This window comes from Aquarana catesbeiana, linkage group LG01 (genome assembly GCF_042186555.1).
Source record: "Aquarana catesbeiana isolate 2022-GZ linkage group LG01, ASM4218655v1, whole genome shotgun sequence".
Lineage (NCBI taxonomy): Eukaryota > Metazoa > Chordata > Amphibia > Anura > Ranidae > Aquarana > Aquarana catesbeiana.
In genome coordinates this window covers 47,923,423-47,945,732 of record NC_133324.1, presented here as the reverse complement: position 1 = coordinate 47,945,732, position 22,310 = coordinate 47,923,423, and the positions used below count along the sequence as shown (strand labels likewise).

At 44.1% G+C, this 22,310-nt stretch overlaps 1 protein-coding gene and 4 non-coding genes across 18 annotated transcripts in view; all 5 read right to left on the bottom strand.

The window, feature by feature from the left end:
* Positions 1–22,310, bottom strand: part of UBAP2 (ubiquitin associated protein 2) — a 122,630-nt gene that overhangs the window by 17,501 nt on the left and 82,819 nt on the right. For all 14 annotated transcript variants that reach the window (XM_073618283.1, XM_073618275.1, XM_073618335.1 and 11 more), the window contains 9 exons: positions 20,426–20,633; positions 18,614–18,897; positions 16,580–16,749; positions 16,216–16,426; positions 14,772–14,811; positions 11,676–11,865; positions 9,275–9,341; positions 4,634–4,838; positions 1,401–1,492 (listed from right to left, as the gene is read on the bottom strand). In XM_073618283.1, the coding sequence (XP_073474384.1) occupies positions 1,401–1,492; positions 4,634–4,838; positions 9,275–9,341; positions 11,676–11,865; positions 14,772–14,811; positions 16,216–16,426; positions 16,580–16,749; positions 18,614–18,897; positions 20,426–20,633 (1,467 nt within the window). The remainder of the gene's footprint in view (positions 1–1,400; positions 1,493–4,633; positions 4,839–9,274; positions 9,342–11,675; positions 11,866–14,771; positions 14,812–16,215; positions 16,427–16,579; positions 16,750–18,613; positions 18,898–20,425; positions 20,634–22,310) is intronic.
* LOC141125068 (small nucleolar RNA SNORD121A) lies at positions 9,421–9,498 on the bottom strand. The gene has a single exon (XR_012241365.1). It is a non-coding gene; the product is annotated as a small nucleolar RNA SNORD121A (small nucleolar RNA).
* On the bottom strand, positions 14,559–14,638 carry LOC141125067 (small nucleolar RNA SNORD121A). Its single transcript, XR_012241364.1, has one exon. It is a non-coding gene; the product is annotated as a small nucleolar RNA SNORD121A (small nucleolar RNA).
* LOC141125065 (small nucleolar RNA SNORD121A) lies at positions 18,349–18,430 on the bottom strand. The gene has a single exon (XR_012241363.1). It is a non-coding gene; the product is annotated as a small nucleolar RNA SNORD121A (small nucleolar RNA).
* LOC141125064 (small nucleolar RNA SNORD121A) lies at positions 19,369–19,449 on the bottom strand. The gene has a single exon (XR_012241362.1). It is a non-coding gene; the product is annotated as a small nucleolar RNA SNORD121A (small nucleolar RNA).

Here is a 22,310-nt window from a genome sequence, read left to right as displayed (position 1 = left end):
CCTGAAAAACAGACAGGCTGACCCGATCAGACCGATCATGTGAAAGGGGCCTAAGGCTGCTTTGCAGACTGATGCACTGGGTGCAGTGCAGTGGCACCTGTAACTTTCCCGCAGGTTAGCTGCATTTTGCCATAGAATTCTTTTATATCCTTGTGCATATAGGAGTTTTGGTGCGATTTCACCAAACCCACGGCATATAATAGAATTCTATTGCTTAGTGCAGGTAAGCTGCACTGCGGATCAGTTTGAAAGAAGCCCAGAGTAACCAACGCAGAACTAGAACAGATATGCCCAATGCTATGTGATTTTAATTTAAAAAAAAAAAACAAACGACCTTTAAACACAATCTTCACTTCAGGAATCACTCTGCAGGTATTGCTGGCTGTTGCTGTCCCAGGCGGAGTACATTTGGTATCACTGCACCTGTGACGGGAGCCAGTGTTCTGCCGAGAAAGTTCCGCTCGGCGGATAAGTTCCCCCCTGCGCAGTGGGATCCGGCGGAAATAGCCGAAGCAGAATAGCTGAAAATCAGCTGTACACGGCGCCTGTAAGAGGGCCCCTCGCGGGCTCGCCACGCTTCGGGCACGGCCTCGCTCGGCTCTTTTAGAATCCCCCTCTAGGGCCACTTGGATGGTGGGGAAGGAACCTGGACCTAGGGCGCAGGCGCCGTGTACAGCTGATTGAAGAGTTTGAGCTTCGGATATCTCCGGCGGCTGACAGTAGTTCGTACTGCGCCTGCGCAGTACAGGGGGGGGAACTTATCCGCCGAGGGAACTTTCTCGGCAAGACACCGGCGCTATACAGGAAGCATTGGCTCTGCTCTCTACTGCAGCCGCAGGCTTCCTCTACCGCCAGCTCCATTCTCAACACTGATGCTCTGGGATGGCAGTCAGGAACATGAGATCTGGGCTTCCCGACCCGCCATCCCATAGCAGGAGGTCGCGGGCCACATCAAAGGGCTCCGTGGGTCAGCGGTTGCGCACACCACCAGTCACCATGACAGCCAGGCAACTAGCATTTGCAGAGGAGGTCGTCAGCAATTGGAGTTCTGCGTTTTGCAGCACAAATTCTTTTAATCTATGCATTGCACAGCTGCCAGTTTTCAGGGAGCTTTACACTCGCACACACTCTTCAATCAAGTACACTCAGTTCTGCGCACCACTTCCTTGTAGTTATAAACTACTTTATTGTTCCAGCACAAATATGGACACCCCACCCAGCTGCCTGCTGACACATTTCTCCCTATGTTGGGGCTTAATCAGAGTGAAGTCACAGCAGTTCTTGGGAGTGGCACCATAAAAATTGTAATTGCTCTCCAATCAGGGCAAAGCAGTTTCCTCAGACATCTGAAACAGCCATACACCATTCTCCCAATTCCAGAACACAGCTACTGGGCTTACTGGGTACGCAGGCAGGAGGCCTCCAGGTCCAACAATGTACTGGTTGTGCAAGAGAGGAGGGACACCCTGTGGGAGGTTTGGAGGTGCTTTTCCTGGAAAAGGGAAACAATTAAGATTAGGACTTCAATAGAGAGATCCGACAGATTTTAAAAAGTAGAGATTTAACATTATTCTAGCAGCTGTGATTGCACCATCTTCTAGTGACAGACGGCAAGCTGTTGGGTTCGAGGGAGGAATGAGAACTATGGGCTAGATAAGTGTAACCGAGTACACAAGGTCCTTTCGTACTAAAGATTCAAGACAGAAGGCTCAATTCACAAAGCTATTACATACCCTGTATGTGGTAATTTCCCTAACTCAAATCATTTTTAGCCCCATGACACATTGTCACTCACTGGCTGTCACTGCTGAAAATAAAAGATGCTTAGGGCAAAAAATTATTATACTTGTTAAATAGAGATATGGATGCACTAAGCATCTCTCAATGACAAGATTGCAGGATTATAATTTAAAGCGGACCTTCCGTAATTTTTTCAACTTTGCATCTATTAAATCTTCTGCCCTGGTTGCTTTACCTTTGGATACTAACCACTTCCAGACCAGTCGCTGCAGTTATACTGTGGCAGGCTGGCTCCTCTGCTTGAGACCACGTAGCCATACGTTGGCTCGCGGGGTCCGGATAGCAGGCGCGCCTGCGCAGCATAGCGGGGGTGCTGATGCTTGAGGCCGACGGTCGCAATTACCGCCGGCCACGAGCGATCGTGACCAGGAGAGGCAGAACAGGGACGAGAGTGTAAACGTACACTTCCCTGTTCTGACAGGAGTGACAGATCGTGTGTTCCTATTAGCTAGGAACCACGATTCGTCACTTCCTCTAGTCCCTCTTCAGTTAGAATCACCTCCCAGACAACACAGTTAACCCCTTCACTGCCAGTGACATTTTTACAGTAATCAATGCATTTTTAATCACTGATCGCTGTATTAATGTCAATGGTTCCAAAAATGTGTCAAAAGCATGCGATGTGTCCACCATAATGTCGCAGTCATGATAAAAATCGCAGATCGTCACCATTACTAGTAAAAAAAAAAAATAATAATAATAAAATAATAATAAAAATACTATAAATTGATCCCCTATTTTGTAGACGCTATAACTTTTGCGCAAACCAATCAATATACACTTATTGCGATCTTACCAAAAATATGTAGAATACATATCCGCCTAAACTGAAAAAAATGTGCTTTTTTTTTATTTATGAAGAATAAGGATAGTATTTAATATCACTTTAGGTTCATACTGCAACCTAAACTTAAAATAAAAAAAAAAAATTATTATATATATAAAATTCTAATCTTAAATACTAAAAGGCATTAAAATACCCACTGGAGCAGCCCATGATGACCCTCAGTTCTGACCAGCTGCTCACAGTATGTTTCAATTCTGTCCCCTTGTGAGGTATGGGACCGGAAATTTTACTTTCACTGTTGGTGAATGCCATCGCTGGGAATTAAAGCAACCCCGTCACCATAGTAAAAATAAATGTTATGCAAAAATCACCCTGTAAAATTTGGATTTTTGATTTACCTGTAAAATCTATTCCTTGGAGTACATCAAAGGACACTTTGCATTCATGACTACTTGGGTTATATGCTGCCAACTTTAGGTGAATGGATACTGGCCAAAAACGAGTACAAGTACCTTTCTACCCCCATTGGGGGATTCACACAGAAACCTGCCAATATCGCCCAACCCAACGCAGGAACCAGTTCTTGGGGAAAGACCGCCACGTGCTGCACCATATCAAAGGCATTCACCAGCTCTGCTGCAGGGCCAGAAGGCCCAATTATAACTCTTCTACACAGGTACCACCCCACCAGCAGGGCCTTCAGAGACTAACTGCACTTGACCTATAAAGCATCCTGCCGCAAAGGTCACTAGATACAATCTACCCCGGACATTGCTGCCTGCGGGATCCAGCACCAACTGGTAACATTATAGGCCGCTCCCATTCTTGCATGTGGGGTCTGTATACAGTCCCTGGCAATCTGGCTGTAATGACTGATCTGAATGAAGCCCTCTACTACTCCAGCAGCGGTGTTAGGAATAAGCCAGGAAACTGGAAACTATACACTGAAAGAAACACTTCAGAGAGGACACCTAAAGACACTAGCAATAAATAAAGGCTTAGCTGAGCTGGGAGGTGTTACAATTGGGCAAGGATTCCTGCATTTTTAGCCAGTGCCCATTTACCCAAAGGCGGCAGCATAACACAAGTAGTCATAATGAAGCCCCGTGTGTCCTGTGATATTATGAAAACCTCTATGTCATGCCGCTGACTGTCACGTCAGTACAGAACACAGTGGTGAAATAAGGGTTGACAGAAAGAACCACCAAGTGCTGCAGGGGACCCAGGAGAACGACACTCCTCCTGGGAGTTGCCAGCTATCTAGCCGACTTGAGGTGGCGGCTAGTGGCATTCAAGGGCATGTACAGCAGGAGAAGTACTTAAGCCAGCTGTACACAGATTGAGATTTGAACGGTTAATGGGCAGGCTGAATGTACCAAATTGATCGATCAACTTGGGTACAACCAGCTTGCAAAATTCTCTTGCGATTATAGCAGCCGCTAGCAATAATTGCCATCTTCTCCCAGCGGGGATGACTTCCCCTGTCTGCCCCTGCCGGGAGAAGACAATTGCTGATTCCCCTGTCAGCACTGTCTGTGTCGATGGGGGAACCATGCAAATTGCTATCCTGCAACACCGCCTTACATTCTCCTTGGTAACACGTTAATTTGCCATTTTAGATTTGCAAGAGGGTCGCTTTAAAGTAGCAGGAAAGAACCCTTTCCAGGTTTTTAACTACAACGCAGGCAGGCCCCCAGCACATACATCATTCACTCAGTACTGCCCACACACCCTGCTAGAGAAAATGTTTCATCAGCAGCCATATATTCACCACATATTGTTCCCTTAATATCCACAACCCTAAACACTCTTAGCACACCTGTGTTGCACCCCTTGCCCAGTGACAACACTGGCTTCAAGAGAAGATGGGCTATTAATGATTACCGTATCTGGCTCCTTATTCTCGCTCTCTCAGCACTGTATTTTTTCTAGACAGATCCTCAACCAAATCAATACAGGCATCAAACCTATATATAGGTTTGATCCTATAGGAAAGCTGTGTAATGTAACAGATGTATGATAGAAAGGCATTAGATCAGCACTCACCTGAAGATACTAACGGAGCAGTCCGAGTGGTGGCAGCAACAGCGGCAGGCACACTTACACTGGGAACGCTCAGGCCTAAACTGTTAGTAGTATTCATACTGCTGGCCATACTGACAACCGAAGAGGTGGTGCTTGTGGCTGACGTTGGCGCTGTTGAGAAGGTTGTGCTAGGCTGGAGCGTGACCGTGCTCTCCACACTTGTGTGCTAAACAAAGAAAATCCATTAAATGACAGAAATTACTGAGCTACTAAAATTTTACTTTGAAGAAAAAAAAAAAAAAAAAAAAAACACAGAGGCCCCCTGAGATCTGTCAGTTTGCTGTCCCATCAACTACCTGACCGCCAACACAATCTCCCAGCTTCCGAGGGTACCTTTAGAAGAAGTTGTCCTTAAACGCATAGGCAAAATCTACTGAGTGCAGTCCACTTGGTCTGATACTTACCTTTACCTTCATTCCAATGATCCAGAGCTATACGGTCTTCAGAAACCATCCTTACGGAGTCCCTTTCATCCTGCGATTGCATGTTGTGCAGAGTTTCCTAATGGGGAGCTATACTCAAGGTGGCAGTTCAGCTTCCCCAATAGGAATGAAAAGGGCCGTGGCAAAGCTGCAGGGTGAAGAGGTCCCAGTGAAGGTAAAATCTGAATTAAGGCAGTGCAATTACAAGCAGGGATGCTCAGTGAACATTTTTGAAACAAGGGCAAAGGCAGATATCAGGCTGGGCACAATACACTCAGGGGAAGGGGCTATTAAAGTGGATGTAAACCGGAAATGTTTTCTTTTTTTGATGTCATAATGTAGAGTATAAGATTTCCTATCATTTGAGCCCAGTCTTGCCACAAAGAGTTAATCCATCTCTGAGCAATCCTCTTATTGTTCAGTGAGATAAATCTTGACAAAGAGAAAAACTTTGTCAGCTCCTCCCCCTTGCTGTGAGTGACAGGTGATTTACATATCTCGTGCACTAGCCTAAGACATACATTATTTTTTATTTCCCACCCCCCACTCTTTTCTTCAGCAGCTCTGCAAGGATTGGCTGTTCCACACCTCAGCATGATTTGGCATACTGAAGTCATGTGGTTACTTTTCTTGTCTTTTCACTGGATGTTAGAGATCATAGCAGAAGTTCAGTGTAAGAAATACACAGGAGAAAATGCATATAGACAAGGGGAGTGTAGAGGTGGGCGGGGAGTCTACTGACATCACGACTCCACCCACCGAGCTCCAGACAACAGACCCGCCCACAGAATCTGCAGTTTTTCGGGTCTCATAACAGGCAGAGGAGAGACATTTGACAGGTAAAGATACATGCAGGAGGCATGTCTATCCTTATAGATAACCCCTATGGCAGTAGTTTAGAAAGGATGACATTGGGTTTACATCCACTTTAAGGGGCAACCTTGTACAGTTGTCCTTTCGCTGTATCAAATAACTGAATCCAATAGCTAAGATTATGAAACCATAACAAAAAACTATAGTTGGACTTACCTTTATATTGACAAATTTGTCACAAAGAAAAAGAAAAAGAAAAAGAAAAAAAGAAAAGAAAAAAAAAAAAAAAAAAAAAAGGTACATTTTGTAGGCTACAGGGACAAGTACAAAAGCATATTGCTTTGTGGCAAACAGTTCAGCTGGATACACACTATCAAATTTTCTGTAGATTTTGTTCCTTCAGATTTACCAAAACCATATAATATGAGGTCAAACCTTAGGCGTTTCAATTTGTATGCAATCAGGCAGGCCCTTGCACTACATGGTTTTGGTAAATCGGACAACAAAATGTTTTATAGTGTGTATGGGGCCTTATACTTTAAAAGGACACATTCATCTTTGGGTACATGTTCCACCCGTTTTTAGGGTGCAACATGTATCCACTCCTGCAGCTGCTGCCTCTAGTGACAGCAAGCAGAGGATCTCTCTCCCCCCCCCCCCCCCCACTTGCTGTCACTAAGAATAAAAAACCCACACACACCGGGCCGCGTCATTCATTCACAGAATTCTGTGAATGGGAAACTACAAGAAGTGACAGCCGCTTGTAGTTTTCAAAGAACTACCATGGGTCTTTTGAGCTTTCTTGTAGTTCACAGTCTCTTCCAGTCAGTGTGTATCTGACAGATACACTGACAAGTCTGCAGGAGTCCTGTGTTCCATCCGAATTGGCAACCCATCAGATAATGTAACGGACGTGTAGTTCCAACACCTGCGCATGCGTTCCACTGCTACCAGGTTTGCTAATCTGACAGAACACATGCAATGAAAAGAAGGCAGCAGTGCACATCTTACTACACCCAGCTACGTCTTGAATTTCACAGTAATTTTAGCAATAAAGTGAGCGTATATAAATATAGCATGTTGACATGTGTGATACTGTTTTCATGTTATATTTTGAAAGAAGCTGGACACCAGCAATAGGAAGGTGGTGGAGGCCATGTTGGTACACCCCGCATTGCTCAGCGCTAAACCTTTAACCTTTCCAAAATTAAACATCCACACAGCATATATATGCTCACTTTATTGCTAAAATTACTGTGACATTCAAGACGTTGCTGGGTGTAGCAAGATGTCCGCTGCCTGCAGGTGTTCTGTCAGATTAGCAAACCTGGTAGCGTTGGAACAAATGCGCAGCTGACGGAACGTCACTTCTGTTACCTAATCTGACGGGTCGCCGATTCTGACGGAAAACCTTGCACCCACGATCTGCTGACCGCGGTTTCCCAAGCTCCAAGTAATAAAATAATAATAATTAATGTACCTTTTTTACCTGCAAAAAGGTGTGCATTTTTTATTCTTTTTAAAAAAGGTGAACATATCCTTTAAGACTAAAATTCAAGCTCTTGTATAAGCTCAACAATAACTGGTTGAAGCAATTCCAAAAGAAAAACAAAAAAAAAAAAAAAAAACACAACCCTCCAGGTTAATGCATTATAAACTGCTTAAAAGGGTAAACTCAGTTAAAAAACAAAAACAAAAAAAAACAAAAACCCTCATTGGCTCACCCCCTTTTCCAATACAGCCCAGATGCTTGCATACCTCTCCATAGCAGCAGCCTTTTAATCCGTTTACATCCTCCGGTCCGAAATGTTCTCCTGCCCTGGCTGAGCATGCACAGAGACCCCTCAATAGGCATGAATGGGGCCTTAAACTAGAGATGCCAAGATACGGACCCATTCAAGTCTATGGGGAGTCAATGCATGCCAGCAGCAAAATCTGAGGAAGAATTCAGACCAGGGGTATAAATGCTAAAGAAAGCCATTGTTACCATGGAGAGGTAAGAGGGGTGGTGGGGCTTTTAGTTAAAGACTAGGGAGAGTGGGTTGTTTTTTAGTTAAATGGAATATGTCCTTTTAGCGGCGACAATATGCGTTTTATCTATCTTTTTTCTGTAAAACAAGATGTACAACAGCCAAGAATAGCCCTTTAACCGCTTCCCACCCACCCAATGTCATATGACGTCTTCAGGTTTGAACGGTGATATCTGAATGATGGGTGCAGTGACAGGCATCATTCAGATATCTTCTTTTTCAGCCAGCTATTCTCTTCACCATAAGAACAATCATATCGGCCTTTCTGCTGCTGGATTGTTCTTACAGGCGGTGGGATGGGGAAGACCCCCTCCGGTGCTTCTCCTGGCTCACCCCTGCCATCGGCGAATCGGAGAAGGAACCGACTGGCGCCGGATGAAAACCATAGAGATTTCCAGCGGGCCAGATGGTCCGCAAAGTTTCTATGATCGTTCGGAGGCCGGACGCGATCTTATGACGTCACTTTCCAGCCACCTCGGCTGGGAAGCCAGGATCGTATTTTTTTATTCAGGCTTCCCAGCCTAGAGGTGAGATGTGGGTACTTATAGACCCCAGATCGCACTGTAAAGAGGACCTGTCATGCACTATTTCAAGGGATGTTTACAAATAAAATGTAAAAAGAAAGCCTCACACTAGAAAAATTAAAAGTAAAATGAATAAAAAAAAAAAAAAAAAATTAATTAATTAAAAGCGCCCCTGTCCCCGCTCACAGAAGCGAATGCATACGCAAGTCGTGCCCACATATGTAAATGCCATTCAATATGTGAGGTACTGCTGCGAACGTTAGAGCGAGATCACTAATTCTAGCCTAAGACCTCCTCTAACTCAAAACATGTAACCTGTAAAAAAAAATTTAAAGTGTCGCCTATGGGGATTTTTTTATTACCGAAGTTTGGCACAATTACAAGAGTGTGCGCAATTTTGAAGCGTGACATGTTAGGTATTTATTTACTTGGCATAACATCATCTTTAACATTATGCAAAAAAATTGGGCTAACTTTGCTGTTTTTTTGTTTTTTTATGCATGAAACTTTTTTTTCCACAAAAAAAAAAAAAAAAAAAAAGGCGTTCTAAAAATTGCTGGGCAAATACTGTGCGAGATACAAAGTTGCAACGGCCGCCATTTTATTCTCTAGGGTCTCTGCTAAAAAAAAACATGTGGGGGTGGGGGGGGGGGGGGGGGTGGGGGTGGGGGTCTGTGTAATTTTTTTAGCAAATAAATGATTTTTACAAAAGAGAAACGTCAGAATTGGCCTGGTAGGCAAGTGGTTAAGTCAACAATCTTGACATCAGGAGTTTTGAAAAACGTCACAATGAAGTAAAAGGTAAATCCTTACCGTATGGGAAGCTGCTGAGGACAGTACTGATGCTGCAGGAAGGCTGTTCTGGTGCCCAGACAAAGTGCTAGAAAAAAAACAGAAACGATAAGTGCCAGGATGAAACGGTGCACTGTTCTTTAAAAGGTGTGACAGCTTTAGAACACGTCAAGACTCAGTGACAATGGTACATCATATGCAGGTCAGATATGTGCTTGGAAAAAAAACATCACAGTCTGGAGAACGTGTGAAAGCTGGAGAACAAGCCAGCAACAGCGAAAGAATTCACGCTTGAACTTCAAGTTCAATCTTGGTCTCTGGCCAAAAAAAAACAAAAAAAAACTATGCTTCTTTATAACACAGCGTGTAACCAGCTGACAACTAGATACCCAAACTCCTTCAAAGGACATACTGGCTAACAGGCATAATGGATTTCCTGCATGCACAGGGACTGTACCATGGAGACAACTGCTCATGTCACATTTTCTATGCTGGTCAAATGCAAATATGTTATGCTTCAGATTTCATCCACCAGATTAACAGAATCCACCAAACATTGTAGTCTGATGGCAAGACAGAATACAATTTGAATGGACTGGTTTGGCCAGTCACGTCTGTTATTATACACCCTGTTCCAAATTATTATGCCAATGATATTTTTCTCATTTACCTAAATAGTGGATGTAAACAACAGTCAGAATAATTCTCATGTTATCAACTAATTAGAGTTGAATTCAAATTTTTTTGAACAAACCTCCTAAATTTTTTATTTTTTATTTTTTTTTTCAAAAAATAACTTACAATGCACTGTTCCAAATTATTACGCACATTACGTTTCAAAACACTTTATAGGTTGTAAATAACTGAAAATTGTCATTTGTTGTGTTTTCAGCATATTTACTGAAATCAAAAGCTTTCACTCAAACTTCGAACAAAATTTTAACTGGTCACGTTACATTTTAACATAGGACCCCTTATTTGATAGCAGCTTCACAAGTCTTGCATCTACTTAACTTGTGAGTTTTTGGACAGTTTCTGCTTGAATTTGTTTGGAAGATGTCAGAATAGCCTCCCAGAGCTTCTGTTTGGATGCAAACTGCCTCCCACCCTCATAGATCTTTTGCTTGAGGATGCTCCAAAGGTTCTCAATAGGATTGAGGTCAGGGGAGGACGGAGGCCACACCATGTCTTTCTCTCCTTTTATCCCCATAGCAGCCATTGATGCAGGGGTATTCTTTGCAGCATAAGATGGTGCATTGTCATGCATGAAGATGATATATTTATGGAAAGCATAGTTCTTCCTTCTGTACCAGGGAAGGAAGTGGTCAGTCAGGAACTCCACATACTTTGCAGAGGTCATCTTTACACCTTCTGGGACCCTAAAGGGGCCGACCGGCTCTCTTCCCATGATTCCGACTCCACCACCGCCTTGCTGACGTTGCAGCCTTGTTGGAACAGGGTGGCCATCCACCAACCATCTACCACTCCATCTATCTGGACCATCCAGGGTTGCACAGCACTCATCAGTGAACAGGACTGTTTGAAAATTAGTCTTCATGTATTTTTCTGCCCAATGCAGCCGTTTCTGCTTGTGAGCATTGGTTAGTGGTGGCCGAATGGAAGGTTTATGCACAGTTGCAAGACTCTGGAGGACTCTACACCTCGATGTCCGTGGGACTCCAGAGGCACCAGCAGCTTCACATATCCGTTTGCTGCTATGTAATGGTGTTTTAGCAGCTGCTCTCTTGATCCTATGCATGGATCTGGCAGAAATCTTCCTCAATGTGCCTTTATCTGCATGAAACCAGTCTGTGCTCTGAATCAGCCACAAATTTCTTAACAGTGCGATGATCACGCTTAAGTTTTCGTGAAATATCTAATGTTTTCATACCTCATCCAAGGCATTGAACTATTTCACTCTTTTCAGCAGCAGAGAGATCCTTTTTCTTCCCAAATATTGCTTGAAAATGGTGCTCTGCTTAATAATGTGGAACACCCTCCTTTAGTAGTTCTTCCTTTAATTGGGCTCACCTGGAAATCTAATTATCACAGGTGTCCGAAATTGTTTTCAGTGATCAAAAGAGCCCTGAGACACAATGCCATCCATGAGTTAAACTAAAAAACAAAATATTTAATCTTTGTGACACTGAAATAGAATTTGCATAATAATTTGGAACAGGGTGCAGATCTGAACGAGGCTGTGTGGCCAGCTTGGAAGTCATGGCTATGGTTTATGCCTTTAGAATATCTATATTGAATGAACTGGTTAGGTGGGCCTTAGCCCCATATATAGTTGGGTTGTATAAATTGCCCTGCCCTTTCACAGCCCCCACCAAGCCCTACCCTCTTAACTGATTAACAACCCTGAATATTTTTCTGTTGCTTTTCCACAAACGAAAAAAAGGAAATAAATTGCTCTCACCTGTTTAGCTGTGAAAGGGAGCTATTTGAGAGGTCACTGGGCTGCGGCAAGTTAGACAGCGACACAGCTGACGTGTGCTGAGATACAGGAGGAAGGAGAGATGATGTGGTGGAGGGAGGACTGGACAGAGACCCTACAGACGTCAGGCTCTGGGAATTCTCAGACTTCGCCGATGGGACGGAAGGAGTGGCTGTGTACAGAGAAGAGAGACTGTCAGACTTAATATTTTAGTGGATGACACCGGGTTGTAACAAAAATCTCTATCACACACCATTTTAAGTACAGGCACATTCTCAAAACAAGACTTGTAGGATTTCTAAGTATTTCGGAGTGGACAGGTGTCCAAGAGGGGATTTCCCTTTCAGCTAGTTTCTTAAACAGGAAGTGAAGGAAAATTTCCCCCACAATACCATACCAATAAACAATAGCAATAAACAATAGCAATAGGGGGGGGGGGGGCACAACCCCCCTCACGGGCCTTTTACCCTATCCACACTCTGCTAGCTTGTGATCAAGTCTGTAAATTGCTTTCATCCCTCCATAGAAAGTTAATGATAATGCATGGCAAACATCTCTCTCCTGACCAGCAAGACAACACGTCGCATTTAATAGCTTATGGGTCAGGAAAATCCAGAGCTCCCCCTACCTGTGACAGCGGGCCAGGGATCTTCTCCCCACACCCGCTGTCACAAATTGATAACAGCGTGCACAAAGCCACGTCATTCATTCACATTTTCTTAATGACCTGTGAGCGCTCTTGCATTTTACCAATTCTTCCTGCAGTTCAGTAACTGCCTGTATGGGGGTACGGGCGGACAGCTGACAGAGTCTACAAGATCCTGGCATTAAAACCACGATCTGATGATCACAAGTGCAATGCTTTAAAGGCTGAAGTGTAAAAAAATAATGAATGCACTTTTTTTTTAATGCAAAAAAGTGCATATATTATTTAAAGGATAAGTTCACCTTTTTAACATTGCACCCACAATAAGCAGATAGTGGGTGCTATGAAGGGCTCTTACAGACTGTGTGTAAGCCGCACATCGTACAGCCAAACAGTTACACACTAACAGGAAGCATCAATGAACTACCACAGCCCTCAACAGCACCGTGGTAGTTCATTGAGAACTACAAGCCGACAGCTGCAAAAGGACCTTGTAGTTTTCTATTCACAGAACTCTGTGAATGAGTGACGTGGCAGGGCAGGCGGAGCCCTGAACGGGCACGTTCTTTGCAGAGAATGACAGCGCCGATGAAGAAGATCGTCCGTCGCCTGTCCCATTGGGGAGCCGGGGAGGTTCAGGGGCCTGTGGATTTGTAACAAAGTTACACCCTGAACATGGGTGTAACCGGTTACAAAAGGTGAACTTATCCTTTAAACTATTTATGGAACCGCATGTCCAAGTTGCACACGTTTTTGCTTAGAATAAAGGCTGTGGGGGATGAGCTGATGAAGAAAACAGAAGTGCAGTTGTTAGGTGGAGGGAGGATGGCTTCTCTGAAGAGAAACGTTTTCAGGGATCGCCTAAAAGTGGATAGATTTGGAGACAGTCTGACAGATTGGGGTAGCGAATTCCAGAGGATGGGCAAGGCTCGGGAGAAGTCCTGGAGGCGAATATAGGAGGAGGTGATGAGGGAGCTAAAGAGCAGGAGATCTTGGGTGGAACGAAAAGGACGATTAGGTTGGTATTGGAGACTAGTGATGTAACTGGGGGTAGTGTTGTGGATGGCTTTGTAACTTGTTATTATTTTGAATTTAATTAGCTGGCCAGTGGCAGCCAATGGAGGGATTGGCAGAGAGGGGTAGCAGACACTGAGCGGTTTATAAGGTGGAGGAGTCTAGCAGTAGCATTCGTGAAGGACTGAAGGGGGATAGTCTATTTAAAGGTAAGCCAATGAGGAAGGAGTTGCAGTAGTCGAGGCGAGAGATAACCAGGGAGTAAATCAGGAGCTTTGTGGTTTCATTGGTTAGAAAGGAATGTCATTTAGAGATGTTGCGGGGGTTGAGGCAGCAAGCTTTGGAAATAGATTGGATGTGGGGCCAAAAGGAGAGTTCAGAGTCCAGGATAACACCTAGAACCCTGACATGGGGATGGTTGTGCCATTGCTCTTGACAGAGAAGTCAGGGGAAGAGGCACGTGGGGGAGGAAATATTATGAGCTCAGTTTTGGACAAGCTGAGTTTGAGGAAGCGGTGTGACATCCAGATATGTCTGTTAGTAAGTTAGTGATGCCTGAGAAGACTGATGGGGTGAGTTGAGGGGTGGAGAGATAGATTTGGGTGTCATCAGCGTAGAAATGATATTGAAAGCCGTGGGAGACAATCAACTGACCCAGGGAGTAGGTGTAGATTGAAAATAGATGTCCAAGAACAGAACTTTGGGGGACCCCGACAGAGAAAGGAAGAGGAGAAGAGGAAGTAGAATTGTGACACTGAAGGTGCGTTGGGATAGGTAGGATGAGAGCCACTGAAGACCACAGTCACGGAGACCGAGGGAGTAACGTTTTTTTTTTTTCTTTGAGGAGGGGGTGATCAACTATATCGAAGGCAACTGAAAGGTCCAGAAGTAGGAGTACAGAATAGTGTCTGTTGGTTTTTGCGGTTAGTAGGTCAGTGATGAAACATGGAGTACTCCAGCCTACTGGGCATTTAAAAGAAAAGTGATGGCGATACACAGTACAGTAACCATTTCATAGACACACATGAAAAAAAAGTTTATAGATTGCCTATTCTGGCGAGTGATCACATACAAGACATCTGCCCTGTCCCTACATAAATTGAAATCTTGTAAAAGTTTGGCAGGAGCAGGGCTGATGCGTGCCATCTCTGCTATAGAGATTATGTAACAGTTACAGTTTACAGAGGATTATGAGTGCCTGGGATTGGCATAAGACTCAGTTGTGTGGTTGTCTGCACAATAATTAAGATATGTGCTTGGATTACAGCATCATAGTCTTATACCAGATCTTGCTTTACAAGCTTTTGGTGAGGGGTATCTGTGAAGCACGCCACAGATATAACATGTCTGCACTGGTCAATCAGTGCCAGTACAAACAGAAGTGGTGATAAGCTGATATAAATATAATACATACTTACTGTTCAAAGACACTTGTGCCCGAATTCCATTGTGTCCATTCTAGAGGAAAAACAAAAAGCATTAATTCATGCACCATTAAAAAGTTGCTCTGTAACCCTATTTGTGACCAGAGTTCAATAAAACCTAGATGCTTAGGCCCAAACTTAGCAGTGGCATTATGCATTGGTTAGCTTGACATAAGAATGCATTCATTTGGTACACAATTTTACTAACAACCCTACTGAGTTATTTTTTTTTTTTTTTTAGACTGACAAGTGGTAAAAACTGTAAAACTTTATTTATTTTTTTAACATCTTACACGGTTAACCCACATTTGAAAATCACTGCCAGCCCCTCTATTAGAGCCTGGCATAGCACACTCTATAAGGCTTTTATAAAAACGAGCGTTGTAAATAACCATTTAGGACAATCTTCAGGCCGGTCACATGACTCACGGCCGCTGTATACATCCAATATTTGGCTACTGCAGGAGGGGCCGAGACCTCCCTCTGTCATCACAAGGGGAGATCACATGGCCGCTCAGCCCCTCCTGCAGTAGCCCTGGAAAAAAGCAGAGAGTTGTGTGACCGGCCTGAAGATTGCGCTAAAACTGTATTTACAACGCTCGTTTTTATAAAATACTTATACAGTGTGCTATGCCAAACTATATTAGAGTGGCTGGCAGTGACATTTTAGAAACTTTTATTTGTACTAATAGTGGCGGAGATGGGGGGGCGGAGACAGACACAGAAACGGAGCTGACAGGTAGGAAGGAGGGGGTGATGGGGGAGAGAGGAGAGCTGACAGCAGGGCTGCGGATGACGGAGGGTCACAAACTGACCACGGTGGTCAGCCCTGGTTATCGTGGTCAGTACAGAGGGGGATAGTTAAGCCTGATTAGTCAGGAAGTGGCAGGTTCAGGCGGAATTTTTTTTACAGTTTAGAGGGGGGGGGGGGGCAGATTACACAGCACAAGCACTGTGCTGTTTAATCTGCTTTAAGGGACCAGGATCTGTAATTTTTTTTGGTTATCAAACACTTTCATTTATTTTTAATACTATATTTTATCAGACAGGTAGTAAAATAAAAAAGCACACTGGCATTTACAGGCTGCAGTGGCCTTTGCAAGCTGAAACCATTTTTTTTTTTCCAGAATGAAGCCTTCAGCCTGCATGTGATCATAGCTGGCATAGTGAATGTGTGGTTGAGAAGCCCTCTGATTGATTCCCCATCGTTTGTGGGGACCAGTGACAGCCAGCTTCCACAACTAGAAGCCTCACAGTTTTCTGGTTAGCCGTCATGGTTAGCCATCAAAGGTAACGTGGATTAATATAGCCTCACTATGGGGGTATCTAGAGGCATTAAACAGGAGAATCTGATTGTTTGTTATAAGCAATAGGAGCCTTTTTTTTTTAATATGCTGACACTGATTTCACATCTTCAAGGAGTGCACCCTGGACTCACCGTGACTGGAACCACTTCGGTGGCTGTCATGGAGCTTTGGTAACCTATTCTGCTGTGCACAGACGTCTGGTCGTAGGAGGAAGATGAGGAGATGGTGACTGGACTGGCACTCTGTGAGGAGCTGTTGTGGCTAGAAGTGGTGATGACAGATGCCGTATAGCTTGGCTCCTGCACAGTACTGGATATTGGCAGCGAGGTGTTCAGAGATTCACTGCAAAACAGACGTCAGTTGTCTGAATACAGAATCAACTCCTTGAAGGACAACTGTTTTAATCTCCTATTTCTGTATACAACCACAGGGAAGGGGCAAGCATCCACAAACAAGAAGTTATCACTCCAAACAAAATAAAAGAAAAGCTTTTACCTTATTGTTTTGGAATACAAGTTACTGGGTGTCTGGCTTCCATTGTCAGGACTTGTGTTTGAACCAAACTCTGGTAATGAGGGCTCTGAACCAAATTCCATGGCTCCAAACTGCACGTTTAATCCAGTGACATCAGCCGATCCTGGCATCTCTACTGCAGATGCAGGAATCTACCAAAAAAAAAAAAAAAAAAAAAAAAAAAAAGAAAGAAGAAGAGGTGAAGTGACCTTTATCACCTAAAACAAGTATTATTATAGCAAGGATAATGGCTCATATACACTAAGAAAATCTAGCCAACATTTTCGCCCATATGATTTTCTGATCGTGTGTACACAACTTTCAACAGCCGATTCCAGCCTTCCGAACAAAAATTTCAGAAGGGAAAAAAAGTTTTTCTTATTTGAGAAAAGAACAAACAATTTTTGCTTAATGTGTACTGTTTTTGGATGAGAAATATCAGATACAAAAGACTGAGCATGATCAGAAGCAAAAAAAAAAAAAAAAGTCTGTGTCGTATGTGAATTTTTGTACATTATTTCGATCCTTGGTTTCGCTTTGCTGTGAAACATTGAGGAAAACTGGCCGATCGTTCACCCGACTTTCCTCTAGCGTGTACCCAGCTTAAGAGAAGAAATCCTTATCAGTAGGTTTCCAATACATTTTGCAAGTATCTCTTAAGAGTCAAAGTTAAAATGGTAGTAAACCATCACGGACACATGCACACTGCACTCTCAATGAACGGCATACTTGAGTATGCCGTCTATTGAGTGCTGTGCAGCACGTGACGTCATTTCGGCTAAGCCAAACGGAGCCCACGAACCCGGGAAGGAAGACTGGGTGAAGATGGAAGCCCTGGATGGCTTTGTTTTACAGGTACGTTTTTCGAGTATGCACAGTTATGGTATTTCTGTAATTGGGGTGTACTTTACAGGTTCACTTAACCACCTGCCATCCGCGCTATGGCCGAATGACGGCCACAGCGCAGACCTTAATTCCCGGGAGGCCGTCATATGACGGCCTCCCCTGTGCACGCTCCCTGTGCGCACCCTGCAGGGCGCTCGCCGGGCGCGCTGTGATCACCGAGTCACTGAGACTCGGCTGATCACCGATCCGAGTAAGGGGCTGGTCCCGGCCCCTTACCATGTGATCAGCTGTCAGCCAATGACAGCTGATCACATGATGTAAACAAAAGATCGGTAATCGTTTTTTTTTTTACTCACGCTGGCAGCGCGAGTAGAAAAAAAAGCCGATCACCGGCTGGGATGTGAGGGACATCGGTCCCCAAGTGGAAGAGGCACATCTGCCTCATCAGTGCCACCTAACAGTGCCCACAAGTGCCACCTAACAGTGCCCACCTGTAGTGCCAATCACTGCCCCCCATCAGTGCCCATCACTGCCCCCTATTAGTGCCCATCACTGCCGCCTATCAGTGCCGCCTCATCAGCGTACATCAATGAAGGAGAAAAATTACCCGTTTTAAATTTTTTATAACAAAATATAAAAAAATTTAAAAATTTTTTTTTTTTTAAATGAAGATTTTTACATTTTTTTAACAAAAAGTAAAAATTGCAGAGGTGATCAAATACCACCAAAAGAAAGCTCTATTTGTGGTGAAAAAAATGATAAAAATTTCATTTGGGTACAGTGTTGTATGACCGCGCAATTGTCATTCAAAGTGCGTCAGCGCTGAAAGCTGAAAATTGGTCTGGATAGGAGGGGGGTTTAAGTGCCCTGTAAGCAAGTGGTTAATGTGCGGAGAGTAATTACAAATCCAGAGCACTCAGTGCTATTGTTTTCAACACACAAGGTTCAGATATGTGCTTGGAAATAAAACATCATTGTGTTCTGGACTCGCTTTTTCTTAAAGCCAGGGAAGAAAAAAAACCCCACAACAGATGTGTCTTTATCAGCCATTAAAGCTACTAATCTGTTTGCCAAGGGCAAAGGACTATTTGTACAGCGACTTGGATAGAACACACTGACCAAAAAGCAACAGACAGCAGTGAAGGAAGGTGGTTTCTCTGGGTTACTGACCTTTGAAGTAGGAGGTATCCTCCGTTTCTGCGGTTTGATGTGTTTCTGCTGATGGGTCTGCTGGGCGGCCATGGCCTGGGAGTCCAGCGACAGACTGGGCAGCTGCAGCATTTTGCCCACAGAGGTAGAGCTGTCCACCGGAGACGTCTCGCGCAGCTTCACCTGTGAAGAGAAGGTCTCCAGTCCGGGAGGCGGTACAGGCACTGGCTGCATCTGGTGCTGCTGCTGCTGTCGCTGGGCGAGCTGGCTGAGCACAGGCGAGGGCTCTGGCTGGGATTTGAAATCTACATAAAGAAAATTAAAAAAAAAAATAAGCAGGATAAACAGATTAGAAAGTCTGGAAAGAGTAAGCTTAGGATAAAGTACCAGAAATAAATGTGCTTTGGGCATTTGGATACAAAGGGATCAATATGAAAAACAAGGTGCCTGGCACTTCAGAACTGTTAGAATTGTTTCAGCCAGGTCAGCTGCTAAATCCTAATTTCATCTTTGAATGAAAAATACCCAACCATTCAACCTAACACATGAACTCCAATCTTCTCCCAGTTTCCAATCCATTGGTGTCCTGTGGGCAAAAATCTAACGTGCACATATGTGCACTACCAGCGCTCGGCATGCTGCCTGATGGCTACCACTTATACACAGAAGACTACAAGTGGTAAAGCCATGACCTACTGCGCACAGACTCCGAGCTGAGTAAGGTTATGCGCCATTCAGCTTTTCTAATACGATAACTCCATTAGATGAAAAGATTCAGCCAGAACACTCAGAAATTGAGGTCTCCACACAAAATTCAGATATGTGCTTGGAAATCAATACATCACTGTGTCCTGGCTAGCCTATATAAGCACAATCTTTTTTTCCATTTAAAGGTATAACTAAAGGCAATTTTTCTCTTCTCGTTTTGGATAGAGTAAAGGGAGGATTATTATTTTCGCCATCTCTGTCCCATTGGGGAGATTTGCTTAACTTCCTGCCCTGTATCAAAAACAGGAAGTGAGAGGAACACCCCCCCCAGTAGCTGTAGTTCAGTCACACACAGAACTGTGTGAATGAATGATGCGGTCGTGTGGGAGGAGCCAAAATGGTGACAGCTAGTTGGGGGGGGGGGGGGGGGGGGAGCAGTGGCTGCAGCATTGGGAAGATGTTACATGTTCCACCCTTAAAACAGTTGAAACATTTAACATGTTCCCAAAGGTGAACTTATCCTTTAAGGCCTCGTTAACACTATGGTGCAGAGACGTCAGTTTTTCTGCACGCATTCTGCAAGGGCTCAGAGAAAAAAAACCCAAATGGTTCTCTTTGTGCCCTGTTCACACCACACTATGCTGAGAAATGTGCAATGTGTATGCAGTTTTTTGCATGGTAAAAAATCAACATTGGTTTAAATAGGGCACATAACTGACGGGCATGGAAACGGATGTCCACAGGCATGGAAACGGAGGTAAACTGATATGAAACGGATGTCTCTGCAAGTGAAATATGCACGCCATTCCCCATCAGTTTTCATGCACGTATGGTGTGAACGAGCCCTAAGACTGGGGGGGAAAAAAGACAAATAGGGAGATAGGGGTCAAACAAAACGAAAAAACTGAATTTTCTGACAGTGTCCATAGTACAAAATATATAGACCTGAAGAAGCTCCAAGCAGAATTCTGGGTACCAGGTTTCTCCAGAAGTGGAACTGCAAGCCAAACCCTAAATCCCAGCCCCTGTAGCAGTCAGGGTATACAGAAGGTTGGGACTCGTTTTACTATAGAGAGCTACCTAAAACAAGGGTCTGCTTTAACAAAAAAAGAAGGATGTTCTTACCGAACTGACTGAGGACAGATGACTGCGGTGCTGAAGGCTTAATGTCCCAGGAAGAGGAAGGTGTTGCGTTACTGCCGCTTTGCTGAGAATTTTGGGTAGAGAATTGCCCCAATCCAGGACTCTTCAGCTGTTCCAATATTTGGGAACCAGCGGAATTTGTCAGTTTTGATGTTCCAAGCTCACCAAAGCCAGACCCGAGCACAGAAGACTGAAAGACAAGGAAAGCTTGACAATGTATTTGGGAACAAAACTAACATTATCAGGTCAAGTGTGATAAAGTAGGATAATGGGCAAAAAAAAAAAAAAAGACATTCTGCAGTCTGTCACCATCATTAACACAGCTGTCCCCTTCCCCCGTAACATTTTTATTACCCGTTCATCCTGTCAGTAGACTAGTTATTTTTCCATATCCTGTAACAGGTCAAGCTGTCCAGCAAAAGTGGCAGTTACAGGAATGGAAATAACCATATAACACTGCTGGGAGTGCTCACAACAGTAAGGGCTCTTTCACACGGACGTGTCCGTGTACGGAGCCCGCTCTGCTCAGCGGGGGATCGCTCCGTTGATCCCCGCTGAGCAGGCAGATGACAGGTCCGTCGCTGCACGACCTGTCAGAGCGTCGCTCTCCCCTATGGGGGAACGGATGAAGACGGACCGTAGATAACGGATAAAAAAGTAAGTTTTTCCTCAGTTACACTTTTTGGGATCGGAGTGGGTCGGATGTCAGCGGACATGTCACAGCTCCATAGATCGTTCGTGTGAAAGGGGCCTAAGCTTTTATTCATATGGTTTAAATTTTTTTTCCCCAAAAGAAAAAAAAGACAAAACATTAACAGTAACCACTTAAAAAGCATTAGCTGGGAGTATGCTTTTTTTTTTTTACCCCTTTCAGACTTGTGCGACTTGGGACTGCAAAGTCGCACCCCATGATTGCCCCTGCACTACTTTGGTCCGACTTGAGGTCCATAGACCTCAAGATTACACAGGCATTGCTTCAGGTTGTACAAGTGTGAAAGGGGCCTAAATGAGGAACTTTAACATGGCCCATGAATTTTACTTTCAATAAGCCACTTAACTTTGACGCGCCTTTATGCAAGATAAACACACCCACAAATAGTGATGTGTTAAATACTCCCAGGCATGGTTCAGGGTATGTTTGGTAAACTTTACCGAAGTTTGGGTGCCAAAACCAAACCCCACTGAAATCAATAGGAGGGGAATCTTGGAAATCAGTACAGCACATTTTCTAGGCGAATAAGATTTTCAAGCAAATGGTATGGGGGCCTAGGTACAGGTTCCAAAGCAAATCTTTTTTTAATTCCTTTTGGCTGGGAGTAGCAATCCTATGAATAGCTAAAGTGATAAATTAAAATCCACTAGTCCTTTTAAAATAAAACTTGCTTGGAGGAATGCCCTCAAACCACGTGAAGTGGCACATCTGTACAATGTAGCAAAGATGACATTTACAAGTGTATGCAAACTAACACATTTCTTTTATTTACTGCCTCTTTAAGAGGAGCTCCATGCTCCTTCACAAATACTGTAGCTGCTGACTTTTAATATAAGGACACCTACCTGTCCAGGGATCACGCAATGTCAGCACCCCAAGCGTTCAATCGGCTTCCGGTGCAGGCATCTGTAGTAAGGGAAACAGGAAGTGAAGCCTTGCGGCTTCGCAGTCTGTTTCCTAATAGATGGGCAAATTGCGCTGCGCTTTCTGAATGGTCCCACCGTCTCCTGGGAGCTGCGAGTGTCCCAGAAGTCAGTGGGGGGCAGGCGGAGGGTCTGGAAATGTCGTAGATCGCCGATCTTACCCAGAAGTGGGAGTGGGTACCTATCAAATCCAGGTAGTCCTAACATACCCCCTTCCCTAAGGTGACAATGC